General features: G+C 51.9%; 1 protein-coding gene across 1 annotated transcript in view; it reads left to right on the top strand.

Moving 5' to 3' along the window:
* The window catches only part of LOC135035813 (uncharacterized protein KIAA2012-like), a gene marked incomplete at its 3' end in the record, with an annotated part of 134927 nt that overhangs the window by 101877 nt on the left and 12715 nt on the right, over positions 1–20335 (top strand). The window contains exons 3-4 of the mRNA XM_063954371.1: positions 3467–3629; positions 20120–20281. Coding sequence (XP_063810441.1) covers positions 3467–3629; positions 20120–20281 — 325 coding nt within the window. The remainder of the gene's footprint in view (positions 1–3466; positions 3630–20119; positions 20282–20335) is intronic.

Below are 20335 nucleotides of genomic sequence, written 5' to 3'. Positions count from 1 at the left end.
AGTGACCAGGGTGGAGGCAGGTGTGAGGAGAAGTGACCAGGGTGGAGGCGGGTGTGAGGAGAAGTGACCAGGGTGGAGGCGGCTGTTAGGAGAAGTGACCAGGGTGGAGGCGGGTGTGAGGAGAAGTGACCAGAGTGGAGGCGGATGTTAGGAGAAGTGACCAGGGTGGAGGCGGGTGTTAGGAGAAGTGACCAGGGTGGAGGAGGCTGTGAGGAGAAGTGACCAGGGTGGAGGCGGCTCTGAGGAGAAGTGACCAGGGTGGAGGTGGCTGTGAGGAGGAATGATCAGGGTGGAGGCGGGTGTGAGGAGAAGTGACCAGGGTGGAGGCGGCTGTGAGGAGAAGTGACCAGGGTGGAGGCGGCTATGAGGAGGAGTGATCAGGGTGGAGGCGGGTGTGAGGAGAAGTGACCAGGGTGGAGGCGGGTGTGAGGATAAGTGACCAGGGTGGACGTGGGTGTGAGGAGAAGTGACGAGGGTGGAGGCGGCTGTGAGGAGAAGTGACCAGCGTGGAGGCGGCTGTGAGGAGAAGTGACCAGGGTGGAGGCGGGTGTGAGGAGAAGTGACCAGGGTGGAGGCGGCTGTGAGGAGAAGTGACCAGGGTGGAGGCGGCTATGAGGAGAAGTGACCAGGGTGGAGGAGGCTGTGAGGAGAAGTGACCAGGGTGGAGGCGGGTGTGAGAAGTGACCAGGGTGGAGGCGGCTGTGAGGAGAAGTGACCAGGGTGGAGGCGGCTGTGAGGAGAAGTGACCAGGGTGAAGGCGGCTGTGAGGAGAAGTGACCAGGGTGGAGGCGGCTATGAGGAGAAGTGACCAGGGTGGAGACGGGTGTGAGGAGAAGTGACCAGGGTGGAGGCGGGTGTGAGGAGAAGTGACCAGGGTGGAGGCGGCTATGAGAAGAAGTGATCAGGGTGGAGGCGGGTGTGAGGAGAAGTGACCAGGGTGGAGGCGGGTGTGAGGAGAAGTGACCAGGGTGGAGGCGGCTGTGAGGAGAATTGACCAGGGTGGAGGCGGGTGTGAGGAGAAGTGACCAGGGTGGAGGCGGGTGTGAGGAGAAGTGACCAGGGTGGAGGCGGGTGTGAGGAGAAGTGACCAGGGTGGAGGCGGGTGTGAGGAGACGTGACCAGGGTGGAGGCGGGCGTGAGGAGAAGTGACCAGGGTGGAGGCGGCTGTGAGGAGAAGTGACCAAGGTGGAGGCGGCTGTGAGGAGAAGTGACCAGGGTGGAGGCGGGTGTTAGGAGAAGTGACCAGGGTGGAGGCGGGTGTTAGGAGAAGTGACCAGGGTGGAGGAGGCTGTGAGGAGAAGTGACCAGGGTGGAGGCGGCTGTGAGGAGAAGTGACCAGGGTGGAGGCGGCTGTGAGGAGGAGTGATCAGGGTGGAGGCGGGTGTGAGGAGAAGTGACCAGGGTGGAGGCGGCTGTGAGGAGAAGTGACCAGGGTGGAGGCGGCTATGAGGAGGAGTGATCAGGGTGGAGGCGGGTGTGAGGAGAAGTGACCAGGGTGGAGGCGGGTGTGAGGAGAAGTGACCAGGGTGGATTCGGGTGTGAGGAGAAGTGACCAGGGTGGAGGCGGGTGTGAGGAGAAGTGACCAGGGTGGAGGCGGGTGTTAGGAGAAGTGACCAGGGTGGAGGCGGGTGTTAGGAGAAGTGACCAGGGTGGAGGAGGCTGTGAGGAGAAGTGACCAGGGTGGAGGCGGCTGTGAGGAGAAGTGACCAGGGTGGAGGCGGCTGTGAGGAGAATTGACCAGGGTGGAGGCGGCTGTGAGGAGAAGTGACCAGGGTGGAGGCGGCTATGAGAAGAAGTGATCAGGGTGGAGGCGGAGAAGTGACCAGGGTGGAGGAGGCTGTGAGGAGAAGTGACCAGGGTGGAGGAGGCTGTGAGGAGAAGTGACCAGGGTGGAGGCGGCTGTGAGGAGAAGTGACCAGGGTGGAGGTGGCTATGAGGAGGAGTGATCAGGGTGGAGGCGGGTGTGAGGAGAAGTGACCAGGGTGGAGGCGGCTGTGAGGAGAAGTGACCAGGGTGGAGGCGGGTGTGAGGAGAAGTGACCAGAGTGGAGGCGGGTGTGAGTAGAAGTGACCAGGGTGGAGGCAGCTGTGAGGAGAAGTGACCAGGGTGGAGGCGGCTGTGAGGAGAAGTGACCAGGGTGGAGGCGGCTATGAGAAGAAGTGATCAGGGTGGAGGCGGGTGTGAGGAGAAGTGACCAGGGTGGAGGCGGGTGTGAGGAGAAGTGACCAGGGTGGAGGCGGGTGTGAGGAGAAGTGACCAGGGTGGAGGCGGGTGTGAGGAGAAGTGACCAGGGTGGAGGCGGTTGTGAGGAGAAGTGACCAGGGTGGAGGCGGGTGTGAGGAGAAGTGACCAGGGTGGAGGCGGGTGTTAGGAGAAGTGACCAGGGTGGAGGCGGGTGTTAGGAGAAGTGACCAGGGTGGAGGAGGCTGTGAGGAGAAGTGACCAGGGTGGAGGCGGCTGTGAGGAGAAGTGACCAGGGTGGAGGCGGCTATGAGGAGGAGTGATCAGGGTGGAGGCGGGTGTGAGGAGAAGTGACCAGGGTGGAGGCGGCTGTGAGGAGAAGTGACCAGGGTGGAGGCGGGTGTGAGGAGAAGTGACCAGGGTGGAGGCGGGTGTGAGGAGAAGTGACCAGGGTGGAGGCGGCTATGAGGAGAATTGACCAGGGTGGAGGCGGCTGTGAGGAGAAGTGACTAGGGTGGAGGCGGCTATGAGAAGAAGTGATCAGGGTGGAGGCGGGTGTGAGAAGTGACCAGGGTGGAGGCGGGTGTGAGGAGAAGTGACCAGGGTGGAGGTGGGTGTGAGGAGAAGTGACCAGGGTGGAGGCGGGTGTGAGGAGAAGTGACGAGGGTGGAGGCGGTTGTGAGGAGAAGTGACCAGCGTGGAGGCGGCTGTGAGGAGAAGTGACCAGGGTGGAGGCGGGTGTGAGGAGAAGTGACCAGGGTGGAGGCGGGTGTGAGGAGAAGTGACCAGGGTGGAGGCGGGTGTGAGGAGTAGTGACCAGGGTGGAGGTGTATGTTAGGAGAAGTGACCAGGGTGGAGGAGGCTGTGAGGAGAAGGGACCAGCGTGGAGGCGGCTGTGAGGAGAAGTGACCAGGGTGGAGGCGGGTGTGAGGAGAAGTTACCAGGGTGGAGGCGGCTATGAGGAGGAGTGATCAGGGTGGAGGCGGGTGTGAGGAGAAGTGACCAGGGTGGAGGCGGCTGTGAGGAGAAGTGACCAGGGTGGAGGCGGGTGTGAGGAGAAGTGACCAGGGTGGAGGCGGGTGTGAGGAGAAGTAACCAGGGTGGAGGCGGCTGTGAGGAGAGGTGATCAGGGTGGAGGCGGCTGTGAGAGAGACAGTGGAGGCTCCTCAGTGACTTCTTTACCCTCATAGTGGCAGAGGGTTTGCAGCACATGATTGCCCGGGATATGCATGAGCCGTACCTAGGATTTATTGTATGCCCCTGACTAGTGTCCTGTTTCCCCAGAATGATCCCTCGCAGCCCCACTGGCAGCCATACCTACATTTTCTAAATGAAGAGGATATTCCTTGTGACAGACAGATTCGGCCTGGATATTCCCCCAAGAGATATCTTACCCGTCTCTTCCAAACATGGGATCCAGACGCAGCTTACAGGCTGCACCAAGCAGGTGAGTGATGAGCCGCGGGGGGATGTCCTCACAGGTGTGTGCAGGCCCGTTCCACGCTGTTATCCAGAATGAAGCGCAGCCACATCTCAGCGCTCTCTATGCTGGTCATCCTGCATTTATATCATTATCATCATTTTATTTATATAGCGTTCTTTCTCCAGCAGGATGTATTACAGGCATCAGAAACAAAGCACATACTACAAATAATTCAGTAATACAGTAACAGAAACCCTGTAAGCATAATGCAGGGTTGGTGCAGACATTTTGGGTAATAATATATTGGATATTGGGTTGTGTGCACCGCACAATAAACTGATTTATTTTTTTCTTTCCCCTCCCTTGGGGGATTTGACTTTATATTTTGGGTAATAACTTCCAGGGTTGTATATTCCACCCATGAAAGGTACCAGGTGCGGCAGCCATTTTGGGCGCACTACGCATTATAACCCTGGGTGAGATAGGTTGCACATAGAAAAGATGACACAGAATGAGGTGGTTGCTGCGTCCTAAAGCTAGAGGTAGGGTCCCAAAAATAACCCTCAGATACATGTCCTAGTTCATCTCATCCACGAGCGTACCAGGTGAGGCAGCCATGTTGGGCGCACTACGTAGGAATACCCTCGGTGGGATAGGTTGCGCCTAGATGAGAGGACACAGAATGGGGTGGTTGCTGCGTCCTAAAGCTAGAGGTAGGGTCCCAAAAATAACCCTCAGATACATGTCCTAGTTCATCTCATCCACGAGCGTACCAGGTGAGGCAGCCATGTTGGGCGCACTACGTAGGAATACCCTCGGTAGGATAGGTTGCGCCTAGATGAGAGGACACAGAATGGGGTGGTTGCTGCGTCCTAAAGCTACAGGTAGGGTCCCAAAAATAACCCTCAAGATACATGTGTTCATCCCATCCACGAGCGTACCAGGTGAGGCAGCCATGTTGGGCACACTATGAAGAATATACTGTGGGAGATCAGCCATATATATGTGGGAACTACTAACACGTGTAGTAGTAAGATATACCATGTATGAATACAGCCACGTGAGGGACATCTTGCCCACGTAGGAACCGTCCAAGGCAGCCATCTTGTCATACTGTGTAGGGTGATGCTGGCAGGGCGTGCAAACAGTGGAGGTATAGCATAGAGTGGGGCAGAAGTACATGGTACATGATGGGGTCTATGAGGCAGCAGATAGGAGAGGCCGTAGGTGGCAGTTTCAGCATAGGGCAAAATAGGGCAGATTTGCAAAAGAGTCCAGCAGAGTGTGTGTGTGTGTGTGTGTGTGTGTGTGTGTGTGTGTGTGTGTGTGTGTGTGTGTGTGTGTGTGTGTGTGTGTGTGTGTGTGTGTGTTTGTTTGTGGTGTGTGTGTGTGTGTCCGTGTCCAGAGGAACCAGGTAGAAGCATCCACTGGAGAACGCAGAGACAGTTCAGGGGCACCAGGAGCAGCTCCAGGTGACCGTAAGTGAGCACCAATGGCCAGCAGGAGAACCTGGAGGAGAGGAGCCACGTGGACAAACTTGAAACCAACGAAGGTCCCAGCGGACAGCAGGAGAAGCCACCAGGGTCACGTTAGGTCACCTCAGATCAGAGCCGTGGGGTCATACGGAAGTGGAGAGCCGCGGTCGGGACAAGCAGGATAGGGAGCGTGCCCACAGATAATCATTAAAGCAGAGCAGGGGACCGGAGCAGCAGGTGCAGCCACAGGTGAGGAGCAACAGGGGGCCGGTGCGGGGCTCTCCAGGTGAAACACTGCAGAGTACAGAGAAAGGAAAGAGCCTCCCAGACACGTCTGCTCCGTCCAGTGTCTCCCAAGAAAAGTCTCCCAATGACTTTACACTCAGTTCTGTATACCTCCAATTTCTCTATGTTCATGAGAGCGGAATTAAGGTCCCTACACACGGCACGATATTTTAAACCATGTGGGCGTTTCTGACTGATTAGAATGACACATCGTTTAATAAATGCCGTGTGTACAGACGATAACAACGACGATGCGCGCCCCCGCGGGCTGTTGGTCATCTCCTCAGATCTTTTGAACATGCAGAAAGAGGTGGAGAACGATGCCATGCTGTCCGATGTTCTCGCAGATGATCCGATGCTGCCTCTTCCGATGCAGATTTACTGGCCCCTGCTGCCTGATTATACAGGAGGGTCACTCAGATGTCCGATGTTCTCGCAGGTGATCCGATGCTGCCTCTTCCGATGCAGATTTCCTGGCCCCTGCTGCCTGATTATACAGGAGGGTCAGTCAGATGTCCGATGTTCTCGCAGGTGATCCGATGCTGCCCCTCTTCCGATGCAGATTTACTGGCCTCTGCTGCCTGATTATACAGGAGGGTCACTCAGATGTCCGATGTTCTCGCAGATGATCCGATGCTGCCTCTTCCGATGCAGATTTACTGGCCTCTGCTGCCTGATTATACAGGAGGGTCACTCAGATGTCCGATGTTCTCGCAGATGATCCGATGCTGCCTCTTCCGATGCAGATTTCCTGGCCCCTGCTGCCTGATTATACAGGAGGGTCACTCAGATGTCCGATGTTCTCGCAGATGATCCGATGCTGCCTCTTCCGATGCAGATTTACTGGCCTCTGCTGCCTGATTATACAGGAGGGTCACTCAGATTTCCGATGTTCTCGCAGATGAGGGAGAAGGGTTCACCTGTATAGTAAATTGTGTGTGTGGGGAGGGTTTTACACCTGTACAGCAAGAGGTGTGTGTGTGTGTGGGTTGTGCACCTGTACAGTAAGAGTTGTGTGTGTGTGTGTGTGTGTGTGTGTGTGTGTGTGTGTGTGTGGGGGGGGGGGGGGGGGGCGGTGCACCTGTACAGTAAGAGCTGTGTGTGTGTGGAGCGGGGGGTGCACCTGTACAGTAAGAGCTGCGTGTTTGGGGTGATGCACCTGTACAGTAAGAGGTGTGTGTGTGTGTGTGTGTGTGTGTGTGTGTGTGTGTGTGTGTGTGTGTGTGTGTGTGTGGGTGGGTGGTGGTGCACCTGTACAGTAAGAGTTGTGGGGTGGGTGCACCTGTACAGTAAGACGTGTGTGTGTGTGGGGGGGGGGGTGCACCTGTACAGTAAGAGTTGTGTAGGGAGGGTGCACCTGTGCAGCAAGACATGTGTATGTGTGTGGGGAGGGTGCACCTGTACAGTAAGAGCTGTGTGTGTGGGGGGTGGTGCACCTGTACAGTAAGAGGTGTGTGTGTGTGTGTGTGTGTGTGTGTGTGTGTGTGTGTGTGTGTGTGTGTGTGTGTGTGGGTTGTGCACCTGTACAGTAAGAGTTGTGTGTGTGTGTGTGTGGGGGGGGGGTGCACCTGTACAGTGAGAAGTGTGTGTGGGGGGGTGCACCTGTACAGTAAGAGCTGTGTGTGTGTGTGGAGCGGGGGTGCACCTGTACAGTAAGAGCTGCGTGTTTGGGGTGATGCACCTGTACAGTAAGAGTTGTGTGTGTGTGTGTGTGTGTGTGTGTGTGTGTGTGTGTGTGTGTGTGTGTGGTGGTGCACCTGTACAGTAAGAGTTGTGGGGGGGGGTGCACCTGTACAGTAAGACGTGTGTGTGTGGGGGGGGGTGCACCTGTACAGTAAGAGTTGTGGAGGGAGGGTGCACCTGTGCAGCAAGACGTGTGTATGTGTGTGGGGAGGGTGCACCTGTACAGTAAGAGCTGTGTGTGTGGGGGGGGGGGGGTGCACCTGTACAGTAAGAGTGCCTCTTTACCCATAGACATTTACTGTACTCGGGCTGTGCCCCTCTGCCTCTCAACCCATGGATATTTACTGTACTCGGGCTGTGCCCCCTCTGCCTCTCTACCCATAGACATTTACTGTAGTCAGGCAGTGCCCCCTCTAACTCTGTCACCATAGACACTTACTGTATTTGAGCTGTGCCACCTCTGCCTCTCTACCTATGGATATTTACTGTACTCGGCTGTGCCCTGTCAGCCTCTCTAACCATAGACATTTACTGTACTCGGGCTGTGCCCCCTCGGCCTCTCTAACCATAGACATTTACTGTACTCGGGCTGTGCCCCCTCTGCCTCTCTAACCATAGACATTTACTGTACTCGGGCTGTGCCCCCTCTGCCTCTCTAACCACAGACATGTACTGTACTCTGTGCTGTGCCCCCACTGCCTCTTTAACCATAGACATTTACTGTACTCGGGCTGTGCCCCCTCTGCCTCTCAACCCATGGATATTTACTGTACTCGGGCTGTGCCCCCTCTGCCTCTCTACCCATAGACATTTACTGTAGTCAGGCAGTGCCCCCTCTAACTCTGTCACCATAGACACTTACTGTATTTGAGCTGTGCCACCTCTGCCTCTCTACCTATGGATATTTACTGTACTCGGCTGTGCCCTGTCAGCCTCTCTAACCATAGACATTTACTGTACTCGGGCTGTGCCCCCTCGGCCTCTCTAACCATAGACATTTACTGTACTCGGGCTGTGCCCCCTCTGCCTCTCTAACCATAGACATTTACTGTACTCGGGCTGTGCCCCCTCTGCCTCTCTAACCACAGACATGTACTGTACTCTGTGCTGTGCCCCCACTGCCTCTTTAACCATAGACATTTACTGTACTCGGGCTTTGCCCCCCTCCACCTCTCTAACCATAGACATTTACTGTACTCGGGCTTTACCCCCTCTTCCTCTCTAACCATAGACATTTACTAGACTCCCCTCCACTTCTCTCACTATAGACATTTACTGCACTTGGGCTATGCCCCCTCTGCCTCTCTAACCATAGACATTTACTGTACTCGGGCTGTGCCCCCTCTGCCTCTCTAAACATAGACATTTACTGTACTTGGACTGTGCCCCCTCTGCCTCTCTAATCTTAGACATTTACTGTACTCGGGTTGTGCCCCCTCTGCTTCCTTAACCATAGACATTTACTGTACTCGGGCTGTGCCCTCTCTGCCTCTCTAACCATAGACATTTACTGTACTCGGGTTGTGCCCTCTCTGCCTCTCTAACCATAGACATTTACTGTACTCGGGCTTTGCCCCCCTTCACCTCTCTAACCATAGACATTTACTGTACACAGGCTGTGCCTCATCTACCTCTCTAACCATAGACATTTACTGTACTCGGGCTGTGCCCCCTCTGCCTCTGTCACCATAGACATTTACTGTACTCGGGCTGTGCCCCCTCTGCCTCTCTAACCATAGACATTTACTGTATTCGGGTTGTGCCCTCTCTGCCTCTCTAACCATAGACATTTACTGTACTCGGGCTTTGCCCCCCTCCACCTCTCTAACCATAGACATTTACTGTACACAGGCTGTGCCCCATCTACCTCTCTAACCATAGACATTTACTGTACTCGGGCTGTGCCCCCTCTGCCTCTGTCACCATAGACATTTACTGTACTCGGGCTGTGCCCCCTCTGCCTCTCTAACCACAGACATGTACTGTACTCGATGCTGTGCCCCCACTGCCTCTCTAACCATAGACATTTACTGTACTCGGGCTTTGCCCCCCTCCACCTCTCTAACCATAGACATTTACTGTACTCGGGCTTTGCCCCCTCTTCCTCTCTAACCATAGACATTTACTGTACACAGGCTGTGCCCCATCTACCTCTCTAACATAGACATTTACTGTACTCGGGCTTTACCCCCTCTTCCTCTCTAACCATAGACATTTACTGTACTCCCCTCCACTTCTCTCACCATAGACATTCACTGCACTTGGGCTATGCCCCCTCTGCCTCTCTAACCATAGACATTTACTGTACTCGGGCTTTACCCCATCTACCTCTCTAACCATAGACATTTACTGTACTTGGACAGTGCCCCCTCTGCCTCTCTAATCATAGACATTTACTGTACTCGGGATGTGCCCCCTCTGCTTCCTTAACCATAGACATTTACTGTACTCGGGCTGTGCCCCCTCTGCCTCTCTAACCACAGACATGTACTGTACTCGATGCTGTGCCCCCACTGCCTCTCTAACCATAGACATTTACTGTACTCGGGCTTTGCCCCCCTCCACCTCTCTAACCATAGACATTTACTGTACTCAGGCTTTGCCCCCTCTTCCTCTCTAACCATAGACATTTACTGTACAAAGGCTGTGCCCCATCTACCTCTCTAACCATAGACATTTACTGTACTCGGGCTGTGCCCCCTCTGCCTCTCTAACCATAGACATTTATTGTACTCGGGCGGTGCCCCATCTACCTCTCTAACCATAGACATTTACTGTACTCGGGCTGTGCCCCCTCTGCCTCTCTAACCATAGACATTTACTGTACTCGGGTTGTGCCCTCTCTGCCTCTCTAACCATAGACATTTACTGTACTCTGGCTTTGCCACCCTCCACCTCTCTAACCATAGACATTTACTGTACTTGGACTGTGCCCCCTCTGCTTCTCTAATCATAGACATTTACTGTACTCGGGTTGTGCCCCCTCTGCTTCCTTAACCATAGACATTTACTGTACTAGGGCTGTGCCCCCTCTGCCTCTCTAACCATAGACATTTACTGTACTCGGGTTGTGCCCTCTCTGCCTCTCTCACCATAGACATTTACTGTACTTGGACTGTGCCCCCTCTGCCTCTCTAATCATAGACATTTACTGTACTCGGGTTGTGCCCCCTCTGCTTCCTTAACCATAGACATTTACTGTACTCGGGCTGTGCCCCCTCTGCCTCTCTAACTATAGACATTTACTGTACTCGGGTTGTGCAATCTCTGCCTCTCTAACCATAGACATTTACTGTACTCGGGCTTTGCCACCCTCCACCTCTCTAACCATAGACATTTACTGAACTTGGACTGTGCCCCCTCTGCTTCTCTAATCTTAGACATTTACTGTACTCGGGTTGTGCCCCCTCTGCTTCCTTAAACATAGACATTTACTATACTCGGGCTGTGCCCCCTCTGCCTCTCTCACCATAGACATTTACTGTACTTGGGATGTGCCCCCTCTGCCTCTCTAAACATAGACATTTATTGTACTCGGGCGGTGCACCATCTACCTCTCTAACCATAGACATTTACTGTACTCGGGCTGTGCCCATCTACCTCTCTAACCATAGACATTTACTGTACTCAGGCTGTGCCCCACCTACCTCTCTAACCATTGACATTTACTGTACTCGGGTTGTGCCCTCTCTGCCTCTCTAACCATAGACATTTACTGTACTTGGGCTATGCCACCCTCCACCTCTTCATCCATAGACATTTACTGTACTCGGGCTTTGCCCCCTCTTCCTCTCTAACCATAGACATTTACTGTACTCAGGCTGTGTCCCCTCCGCCTCTCTCACCATAGACATTTACTGCACTTGGGCTATGCCCCCTCTACCTCTCTAACCACAGACATTTACTGTACTCGGGCTGTGCCCCCTCTGCCTCTCTGACCATAGACATGTACTGTACTTGGACTGTGCCCCCTCTGCTTCTCTAATCATAGACATTTACTGTACTCGGGTTGTGCCCCCTCTGCTTTCTTAACCATAGACATTTACTGTACTCGGACTGTGCCCCCTCTGCCTCTCTAACCATAGACATTTACTGTACTCGGGTTGTGCCCTCTCTGCCTCTCTCACCATAGACATTTACTGTACTTGGGATGTGCCCCCTCTGCCTCTCTAACCATAGACATTTATTGTACTCGGGCGGTGCTCCATCTACCTCTCTAACCATAGACATTTACTGTACTCAGGCTGTACCCCACCTACCTCTCTAACCATTGACATTTACTGTACTCGGGTTGTGCCCCCTCTGCCTCTGTCACCATAGACATTTACTGTACTCGGGCTGTGCCCCCTCTGCCTCTCTAAGCACAGACATTTACTGTACTCAGGCTGTGCCCCCTCTACCTCTCTAACCATAGACATTTACTGTACTCGGGCTGTGCCCCCTCTGCATCTCTAATCATAGACATTTACTGCACTTGGGCTGTGCCCCCTCTACCTCTCTAATCATAGACATTTACTGTACTTGGGTTGTGCCCCCTCTGCCTCTCTACCCATAGACATTTACTGTACTCGGGCTGTGCCCCCTCTGCCTCTCTAACCATAGACATTTACTGCACTTGGGCTATGCCCCCTCTGCCTCTCTAACCATAGACATTTACTGTACTCGGGCTTTGCCCCCCTCCACCTCTCTAACCATAGACATTTACTGTACACAGGCTGTGCCACATCTACCTCTCTAACCATAGACATTTACTGTACTCGGGCTGTGCCCCCTCTGCCTCTCTAACCACAGACATGTACTGTACTCGATGCTGTGCCCCCACTGCCTCTCTAACCATAGACATTTACTGTACTCGGGCTTTGCCACCCTCCACCTCTCTATCCATAGACATTTACTGTACTCGGGCTTTTGCCCCCTCTTCCTCTCTAACTATAGACATTTACTGTACACAGGCTGTGCCCCATCTACCTCTCTAACCATAGACATTTACTGTACTCGGGCTGTGCCCCCACTGCATCTGTCACCATAGACATTTACTGTACTCAGTCTGTGCCCCCTCTGCCTCTCTAACCACAGACATTTACTGTACTCTGTGCTGTGCCCCCACTGCCTCTCTAACCATAGACATTTACTGTACTCGGGCTTTGCCCCCCTCCACCTCTTTAACCATAGACATTTACTGTACTCAGGCTTTACCCCCTCTTCCTCTCTAACCATAGACATTTACTGTACTCCCCCCCACTTATCTCACCATAGACATTTACTGCACTTGGGCTATGCCCCCTATTCCTCTCTAACCATAGACATTTACTGTACTCGTGCTATGCCCCCTCTGCCTCTCTAACCATAGACATTTACTGTACTTGGACTGTGCCCCCTCTGCCTCTCTAATCATAGACATTTACTGTACTCGGGTTGTGCCCCCTCTGTTTCCTTAACCATAGACATTTACTGTACACAGGCTGTGCCCCATCTACCTCTCTAACCATAGACATTTACTGTACTCGGGCTGTGCCCACTCTGCTTCTCTAACCGTAGACATTTATTGTACTCGGGCGGTGCCCCATCTACCTCTCTAACCATAGACATTTACTATACTTGGACTTTGCCCCCTCTGCCTCTCTAATCATAGACATTTACTGTACTCGGTTTGTGCCCTCTCTGCTTCCTTAACCATAGACATTTACTGTACTCTGGCTGTGCCCCCTCTGCCTCTCTATCCATAGACATTTACTGTACTCGGGCTTTGCCTCCCTTCACCTCTCTAACCATAGACATTTACTGTACTCGGGCTTTATCCCCTCTTCCTCTTTAACCATAGACATTTACTGTACTCCCCTCCACTTCTCTCACCATAGACATTTACTGCACTTGGGCTATGCCCCCTCTTCCTCTCTAACCATAGACATTTACTGTACTCGGGTTGTGCCCTCTCTGCCTCTCTAACCATAGACATTTACTGTACTCGGGCTTTGCCCTCCTCCACCTCTCTAACCATAGACATTTACTGTACTCGGGCTTTGCCCCCTCTTCCTCTCTAACCATAGACATTTACTGTACACAGGCTGTGCCCCATCTACCTCTCTAACCATAGACATTTACTGTACTCGGGCTGTGCCCCCTATGCCTCTCTAACCGTAGACATTTATTGTACTCGGGCGGTGCCCCATCTACCTCTCTAACCATAGACATTTACTGTACTTGGACTTTGCCCCCTCTGCCTCTCTAATCATAGACATTTACTGTACTCGGTTTGTGCCCTCTCTGCTTCCTTAACCATAGACATTTACTGTACTCGGGCTGTGCCCCCTCTGCCTCTCTATCCATAGACATTTACTGTACTCGGGCTTTGCCTCCCTTCACCTCTCTAACCATAGACATTTACTGTACTCTGGCTTTGCCCCCTCTTCCTCTCTAACCATAGACATTTACTGTACACAGGCTGTGTCCCATCTACCTCTCACCATAGACATTTACTGCACTTGGGCTATGCCCCCTCTTCCTCTCTAACCATAGACATTTACTGTACTCGGGTTGTGCCCTCTCTGCCTCTCTAACCATAGACATTTACTGTACTCGGGCTTTGCCCCCCTCCACCTCTCTAACCATAGACATTTACTGTACTCGGGCTTTGCCCCCTCTTCCTCTCTAACCATAGACATTTACTGTACACAGGCTGTGCCCCATCTACCTCTCTAACCATAGACATTTACTGTACTCGGGCTGTGCCCCTTATGCCTCTCTAACCGTAGACATTTATTGTACTCAGGCGGTGCCCCATCTACCTCTCTAACCATAGACATTTACTGTACTTGGACTTTGCCCTCTCTGCCTCTCTAATCATAGACATTTACTGTACTCGGTTTGTGCCCCCTCTGCTTCCTTAACCATAGACATTTACTGTACTCGGGCTGTGCCCCCTCTGCCTCTCTACCCATAGACATTTACTGTACTCGGGCTGTGATCTCTCTGCCTCTCTACCCATAGACATTTACTGTACTTGGGCTGTGCCCTCCCTGCCTCTCTACCCATAGACATTTACTGTACTCGGTACGTGCCCCCTCTGCCTCTCTAATCTTAGACATTTACTGTACTTGGGCTGTGCCCCCTCTACCTCTCTAATCATAGACATTTACTGTACTTGGGCTGTGCCCCCTCTACCTCTAATCATAGACATTTACTGTACTTGGGCTATGCCCCCTCTACCTCTCTAATCATAGATATTTACTGTACTCGGGCTGTGAACCCTCTGCCTCTCTACCCATAGACATTTACTGTACTCGGGCTGTGCCATCCCTACCTCTTTACCCATAGACATTTACTGTATTCGGGCTGTGCCCCCTCTGCCTTTCTAACCATAGACATTTACTGTACTCTGGCTGTGCCCCCTCTGCCTCTCTAACCATAGACATTTACTGTACTCGGGCTGTGCCCCCTCTGCCTTTCTAACCATAGACATTTATTGTACTCGGGCTTTACCCCATCTACCTCTCTAACCATAGACATTTACTGTACTTGGACAGTGCCCCCTCTGCCTCTCTAATCATAGACATTTACTGTACTCGGGATGTGCCCCCTCTGCTTCCTTAACCATAGACATTTACTGTACTCGGGCTGTGCCCCCTCTGCCTCTCTAACCACAGACATGTACTGTACTCGATGCTGTGCCCCCACTGCCTCTCTAACCATAGACATTTACTGTACTCGGGCTTTGCCCCCCTCCACCTCTCTAACCATAGACATTTACTGTACTCAGGCTTTGCCCCCTCTTCCTCTCTAACCATAGACATTTACTGTACAAAGGCTGTGCCCCATCTACCTCTCTAACCATAGACATTTACTGTACTCGGGCTGTGCCCCCTCTGCCTCTCTAACCATAGACATTTATTGTACTCGGGCGGTGCCCCATCTACCTCTCTAACCATAGACATTTACTGTACTCGGGCTGTGCCCCCTCTGCCTCTCTAACCATAGACATTTACTGTACTCGGGTTGTGCCCTCTCTGCCTCTCTAACCATAGACATTTACTGTACTCTGGCTTTGCCACCCTCCACCTCTCTAACCATAGACATTTACTGTACTTGGACTGTGCCCCCTCTGCTTCTCTAATCATAGACATTTACTGTACTCGGGTTGTGCCCCCTCTGCTTCCTTAACCATAGACATTTACTGTACTAGGGCTGTGCCCCCTCTGCCTCTCTAACCATAGACATTTACTGTACTCGGGTTGTGCCCTCTCTGCCTCTCTCACCATAGACATTTACTGTACTTGGACTGTGCCCCCTCTGCCTCTCTAATCATAGACATTTACTGTACTCGGGTTGTGCCCCCTCTGCTTCCTTAACCATAGACATTTACTGTACTCGGGCTGTGCCCCCTCTGCCTCTCTAACTATAGACATTTACTGTACTCGGGTTGTGCAATCTCTGCCTCTCTAACCATAGACATTTACTGTACTCGGGCTTTGCCACCCTCCACCTCTCTAACCATAGACATTTACTGAACTTGGACTGTGCCCCCTCTGCTTCTCTAATCTTAGACATTTACTGTACTCGGGTTGTGCCCCCTCTGCTTCCTTAAACATAGACATTTACTGTACTCGGGCTGTGCCCCCTCTGCCTCTCTCACCATAGACATTTACTGTACTTGGGATGTGCCCCCTCTGCCTCTCTAAACATAGACATTTATTGTACTCGGGCGGTGCACCATCTACCTCTCTAACCATAGACATTTACTGTACTCGGGCTGTGCCCATCTACCTCTCTAACCATAGACATTTACTGTACTCAGGCTGTGCCCCACCTACCTCTCTAACCATTGACATTTACTGTACTCGGGTTGTGCCCTCTCTGCCTCTCTAACCATAGACATTTACTGTACTTGGGCTATGCCACCCTCCACCTCTTCATCCATAGACATTTACTGTACTCGGGCTTTGCCCCCTCTTCCTCTCTAACCATAGACATTTACTGTACTCAGGCTGTGTCCCCTCCGCCTCTCTCACCATAGACATTTACTGCACTTGGGCTATGCCCCCTCTACCTCTCTAACCACAGACATTTACTGTACTCGGGCTGTGCCCCCTCTGCCTCTCTGACCATAGACATGTACTGTACTTGGACTGTGCCCCCTCTGCTTCTCTAATCATAGACATTTACTGTACTCGGGTTGTGCCCCCTCTGCTTTCTTAACCATAGACATTTACTGTACTCGGACTGTGCCCCCTCTGCCTCTCTAACCATAGACATTTACTGTACTCGGGTTGTGCCCTCTCTGCCTCTCTCACCATAGACATTTACTGTACTTGGGATGTGCCCCCTCTGCCTCTCTAACCATAGACATTTATTGTACTCGGGCGGTGCTCCATCTACCTCTCTAACCATAGACATTTACTGTACTCAGGCTGTACCCCACCTACCTCTCTAACCATTGACATTTACTGTACTCGGGTTGTGCCCCCTCTGCCTCTGTCACCATAGACATTTACTGTACTCGGGCTGTGCCCCCTCTGCCTCTCTAAGCACAGACATTTACTGTACTCAGGCTGTGCCCCCTCTACCTCTCTAACCATAGACATTTACTGTACTCGGGCTGTGCCCCCTCTGCATCTCTAATCATAGACATTTACTGCACTTGGGCTGTGCCCCCTCTACCTCTCTAATCATAGACATTTACTGTACTTGGGTTGTGCCCCCTCTGCCTCTCTACCCATAGACATTTACTGTACTCGGGCTGTGCCCCCTCTGCCTCTCTAACCATAGACATTTACTGCACTTGGGCTATGCCCCCTCTGCCTCTCTAACCATAGACATTTACTGTACTCGGGCTTTGCCCCCCTCCACCTCTCTAACCATAGACATTTACTGTACACAGGCTGTGCCACATCTACCTCTCTAACCATAGACATTTACTGTACTCGGGCTGTGCCCCCTCTGCCTCTCTAACCACAGACATGTACTGTACTCGATGCTGTGCCCCCACTGCCTCTCTAACCATAGACATTTACTGTACTCGGGCTTTGCCACCCTCCACCTCTCTATCCATAGACATTTACTGTACTCGGGCTTTTGCCCCCTCTTCCTCTCTAACTATAGACATTTACTGTACACAGGCTGTGCCCCATCTACCTCTCTAACCATAGACATTTACTGTACTCGGGCTGTGCCCCCACTGCATCTGTCACCATAGACATTTACTGTACTCAGTCTGTGCCCCCTCTGCCTCTCTAACCACAGACATTTACTGTACTCTGTGCTGTGCCCCCACTGCCTCTCTAACCATAGACATTTACTGTACTCGGGCTTTGCCCCCCTCCACCTCTTTAACCATAGACATTTACTGTACTCAGGCTTTACCCCCTCTTCCTCTCTAACCATAGACATTTACTGTACTCCCCCCCACTTATCTCACCATAGACATTTACTGCACTTGGGCTATGCCCCCTATTCCTCTCTAACCATAGACATTTACTGTACTCGTGCTATGCCCCCTCTGCCTCTCTAACCATAGACATTTACTGTACTTGGACTGTGCCCCCTCTGCCTCTCTAATCATAGACATTTACTGTACTCGGGTTGTGCCCCCTCTGTTTCCTTAACCATAGACATTTACTGTACACAGGCTGTGCCCCATCTACCTCTCTAACCATAGACATTTACTGTACTCGGGCTGTGCCCACTCTGCTTCTCTAACCGTAGACATTTATTGTACTCGGGCGGTGCCCCATCTACCTCTCTAACCATAGACATTTACTGTACTTGGACTTTGCCCCCTCTGCCTCTCTAATCATAGACATTTACTGTACTCGGTTTGTGCCCTCTCTGCTTCCTTAACCATAGACATTTACTGTACTCTGGCTGTGCCCCCTCTGCCTCTCTATCCATAGACATTTACTGTACTCGGGCTTTGCCTCCCTTCACCTCTCTAACCATAGACATTTACTGTACTCGGGCTTTATCCCCTCTTCCTCTTTAACCATAGACATTTACTGTACTCCCCTCCACTTCTCTCACCATAGACATTTACTGCACTTGGGCTATGCCCCCTCTTCCTCTCTAACCATAGACATTTACTGTACTCGGGTTGTGCCCTCTCTGCCTCTCTAACCATAGACATTTACTGTACTCGGGCTTTGCCCTCCTCCACCTCTCTAACCATAGACATTTACTGTACTCGGGCTTTGCCCCCTCTTCCTCTCTAACCATAGACATTTACTGTACACAGGCTGTGCCCCATCTACCTCTCTAACCATAGACATTTACTGTACTCGGGCTGTGCCCCCTATGCCTCTCTAACCGTAGACATTTATTGTACTCGGGCGGTGCCCCATCTACCTCTCTAACCATAGACATTTACTGTACTTGGACTTTGCCCCCTCTGCCTCTCTAATCATAGACATTTACTGTACTCGGTTTGTGCCCTCTCTGCTTCCTTAACCATAGACATTTACTGTACTCGGGCTGTGCCCCCTCTGCCTCTCTATCCATAGACATTTACTGTACTCGGGCTTTGCCTCCCTTCACCTCTCTAACCATAGACATTTACTGTACTCTGGCTTTGCCCCCTCTTCCTCTCTAACCATAGACATTTACTGTACACAGGCTGTGCCCCATCTACCTCTCACCATAGACATTTACTGCACTTGGGCTATGCCCCCTCTTCCTCTCTAACCATAGACATTTACTGTACTCGGGTTGTGCCCTCTCTGCCTCTCTAACCATAGACATTTACTGTACTCGGGCTTTGCCCCCCTCCACCTCTCTAACCATAGACATTTACTGTACTCGGGCTTTGCCCCCTCTTCCTCTCTAACCATAGACATTTACTGTACACAGGCTGTGCCCCATCTACCTCTCTAACCATAGACATTTACTGTACTCGGGCTGTGCCCCTTATGCCTCTCTAACCGTAGACATTTATTGTACTCAGGCGGTGCCCCATCTACCTCTCTAACCATAGACATTTACTGTACTTGGACTTTGCCCTCTCTGCCTCTCTAATCATAGACATTTACTGTACTCGGTTTGTGCCCCCTCTGCTTCCTTAACCATAGACATTTACTGTACTCGGGCTGTGCCCCCTCTGCCTCTCTACCCATAGACATTTACTGTACTCGGGCTGTGATCTCTCTGCCTCTCTACCCATAGACATTTACTGTACTTGGGCTGTGCCCTCCCTGCCTCTCTACCCATAGACATTTACTGTACTCGGTACGTGCCCCCTCTGCCTCTCTAATCTTAGACATTTACTGTACTTGGGCTGTGCCCCCTCTACCTCTCTAATCATAGACATTTACTGTACTTGGGCTGTGCCCCCTCTACCTCTAATCATAGACATTTACTGTACTTGGGCTATGCCCCCTCTACCTCTCTAATCATAGATATTTACTGTACTCGGGCTGTGAACCCTCTGCCTCTCTACCCATAGACATTTACTGTACTCGGGCTGTGCCATCCCTACCTCTTTACCCATAGACATTTACTGTATTCGGGCTGTGCCCCCTCTGCCTTTCTAACCATAGACATTTACTGTACTCTGGCTGTGCCCCCTCTGCCTCTCACCATAGACATTTACTGCACATGCTCGGTATGAAAACCTCATATGCGCTTCCTTGCTGATTGCATATCGCCCTGTACATGAGCGCCAGTGTACCGATACTGTACGCCTGATCATGGCAGCATGCCGGTTGCTGTAGTTTATTGGGTGTGTGTCTATTCTCCCATTTGTGTATGGTACGGTACACTTTGGCTCTGTATGTGATGGATACAATATGGTGTTGGTCATCTTGGCACCAGATAATGGAGTTTTTACAAGACAGAACTGCATTAAGGAGGTTAAATGGAAAGCAATGTAAGTACGACAGGCAGATCTCTTACAATGTATCCTCATGGTATACACACTGTTCTCCGCCACTTCCCATCCTTTCTTTGTGTTGTAAATGAGCGGATCTGACTTACATCGCTGGTGGTCTATCACAAGACCTGAGATGTTTCACGTTCTAAATACAATATATATGGACATAGAAAGTTCTCTGTGACTGATTATGTTGCTTTTCCTTCTTTTGTTTTCAGGAAGCCTGAGAGACTCTGTGCAACTCCAGCAGCTGACAGCCTGTGCAGGTGACACCAGTGGAAGGCACCCGGACTTGTCACATAGTCCCCAGAAGTATCATCGCCTCCCAGTTACCTGCTCTCTCCCTCACTGGAGTAATAGCGATGCGTTCAGCAGGACAGGTATAGCGCCCCGATCACCTGGCATTGTATCTCTCCGGCGTTACTCTCTTCTCA

The sequence above is a fragment of the Pseudophryne corroboree genome, unplaced genomic scaffold, assembly GCF_028390025.1.
Source record: "Pseudophryne corroboree isolate aPseCor3 unplaced genomic scaffold, aPseCor3.hap2 scaffold_612, whole genome shotgun sequence".
NCBI classification, from domain to species: domain Eukaryota; kingdom Metazoa; phylum Chordata; class Amphibia; order Anura; family Myobatrachidae; genus Pseudophryne; species Pseudophryne corroboree.
This window is presented reverse-complemented; position numbering and strand designations above follow the sequence as displayed.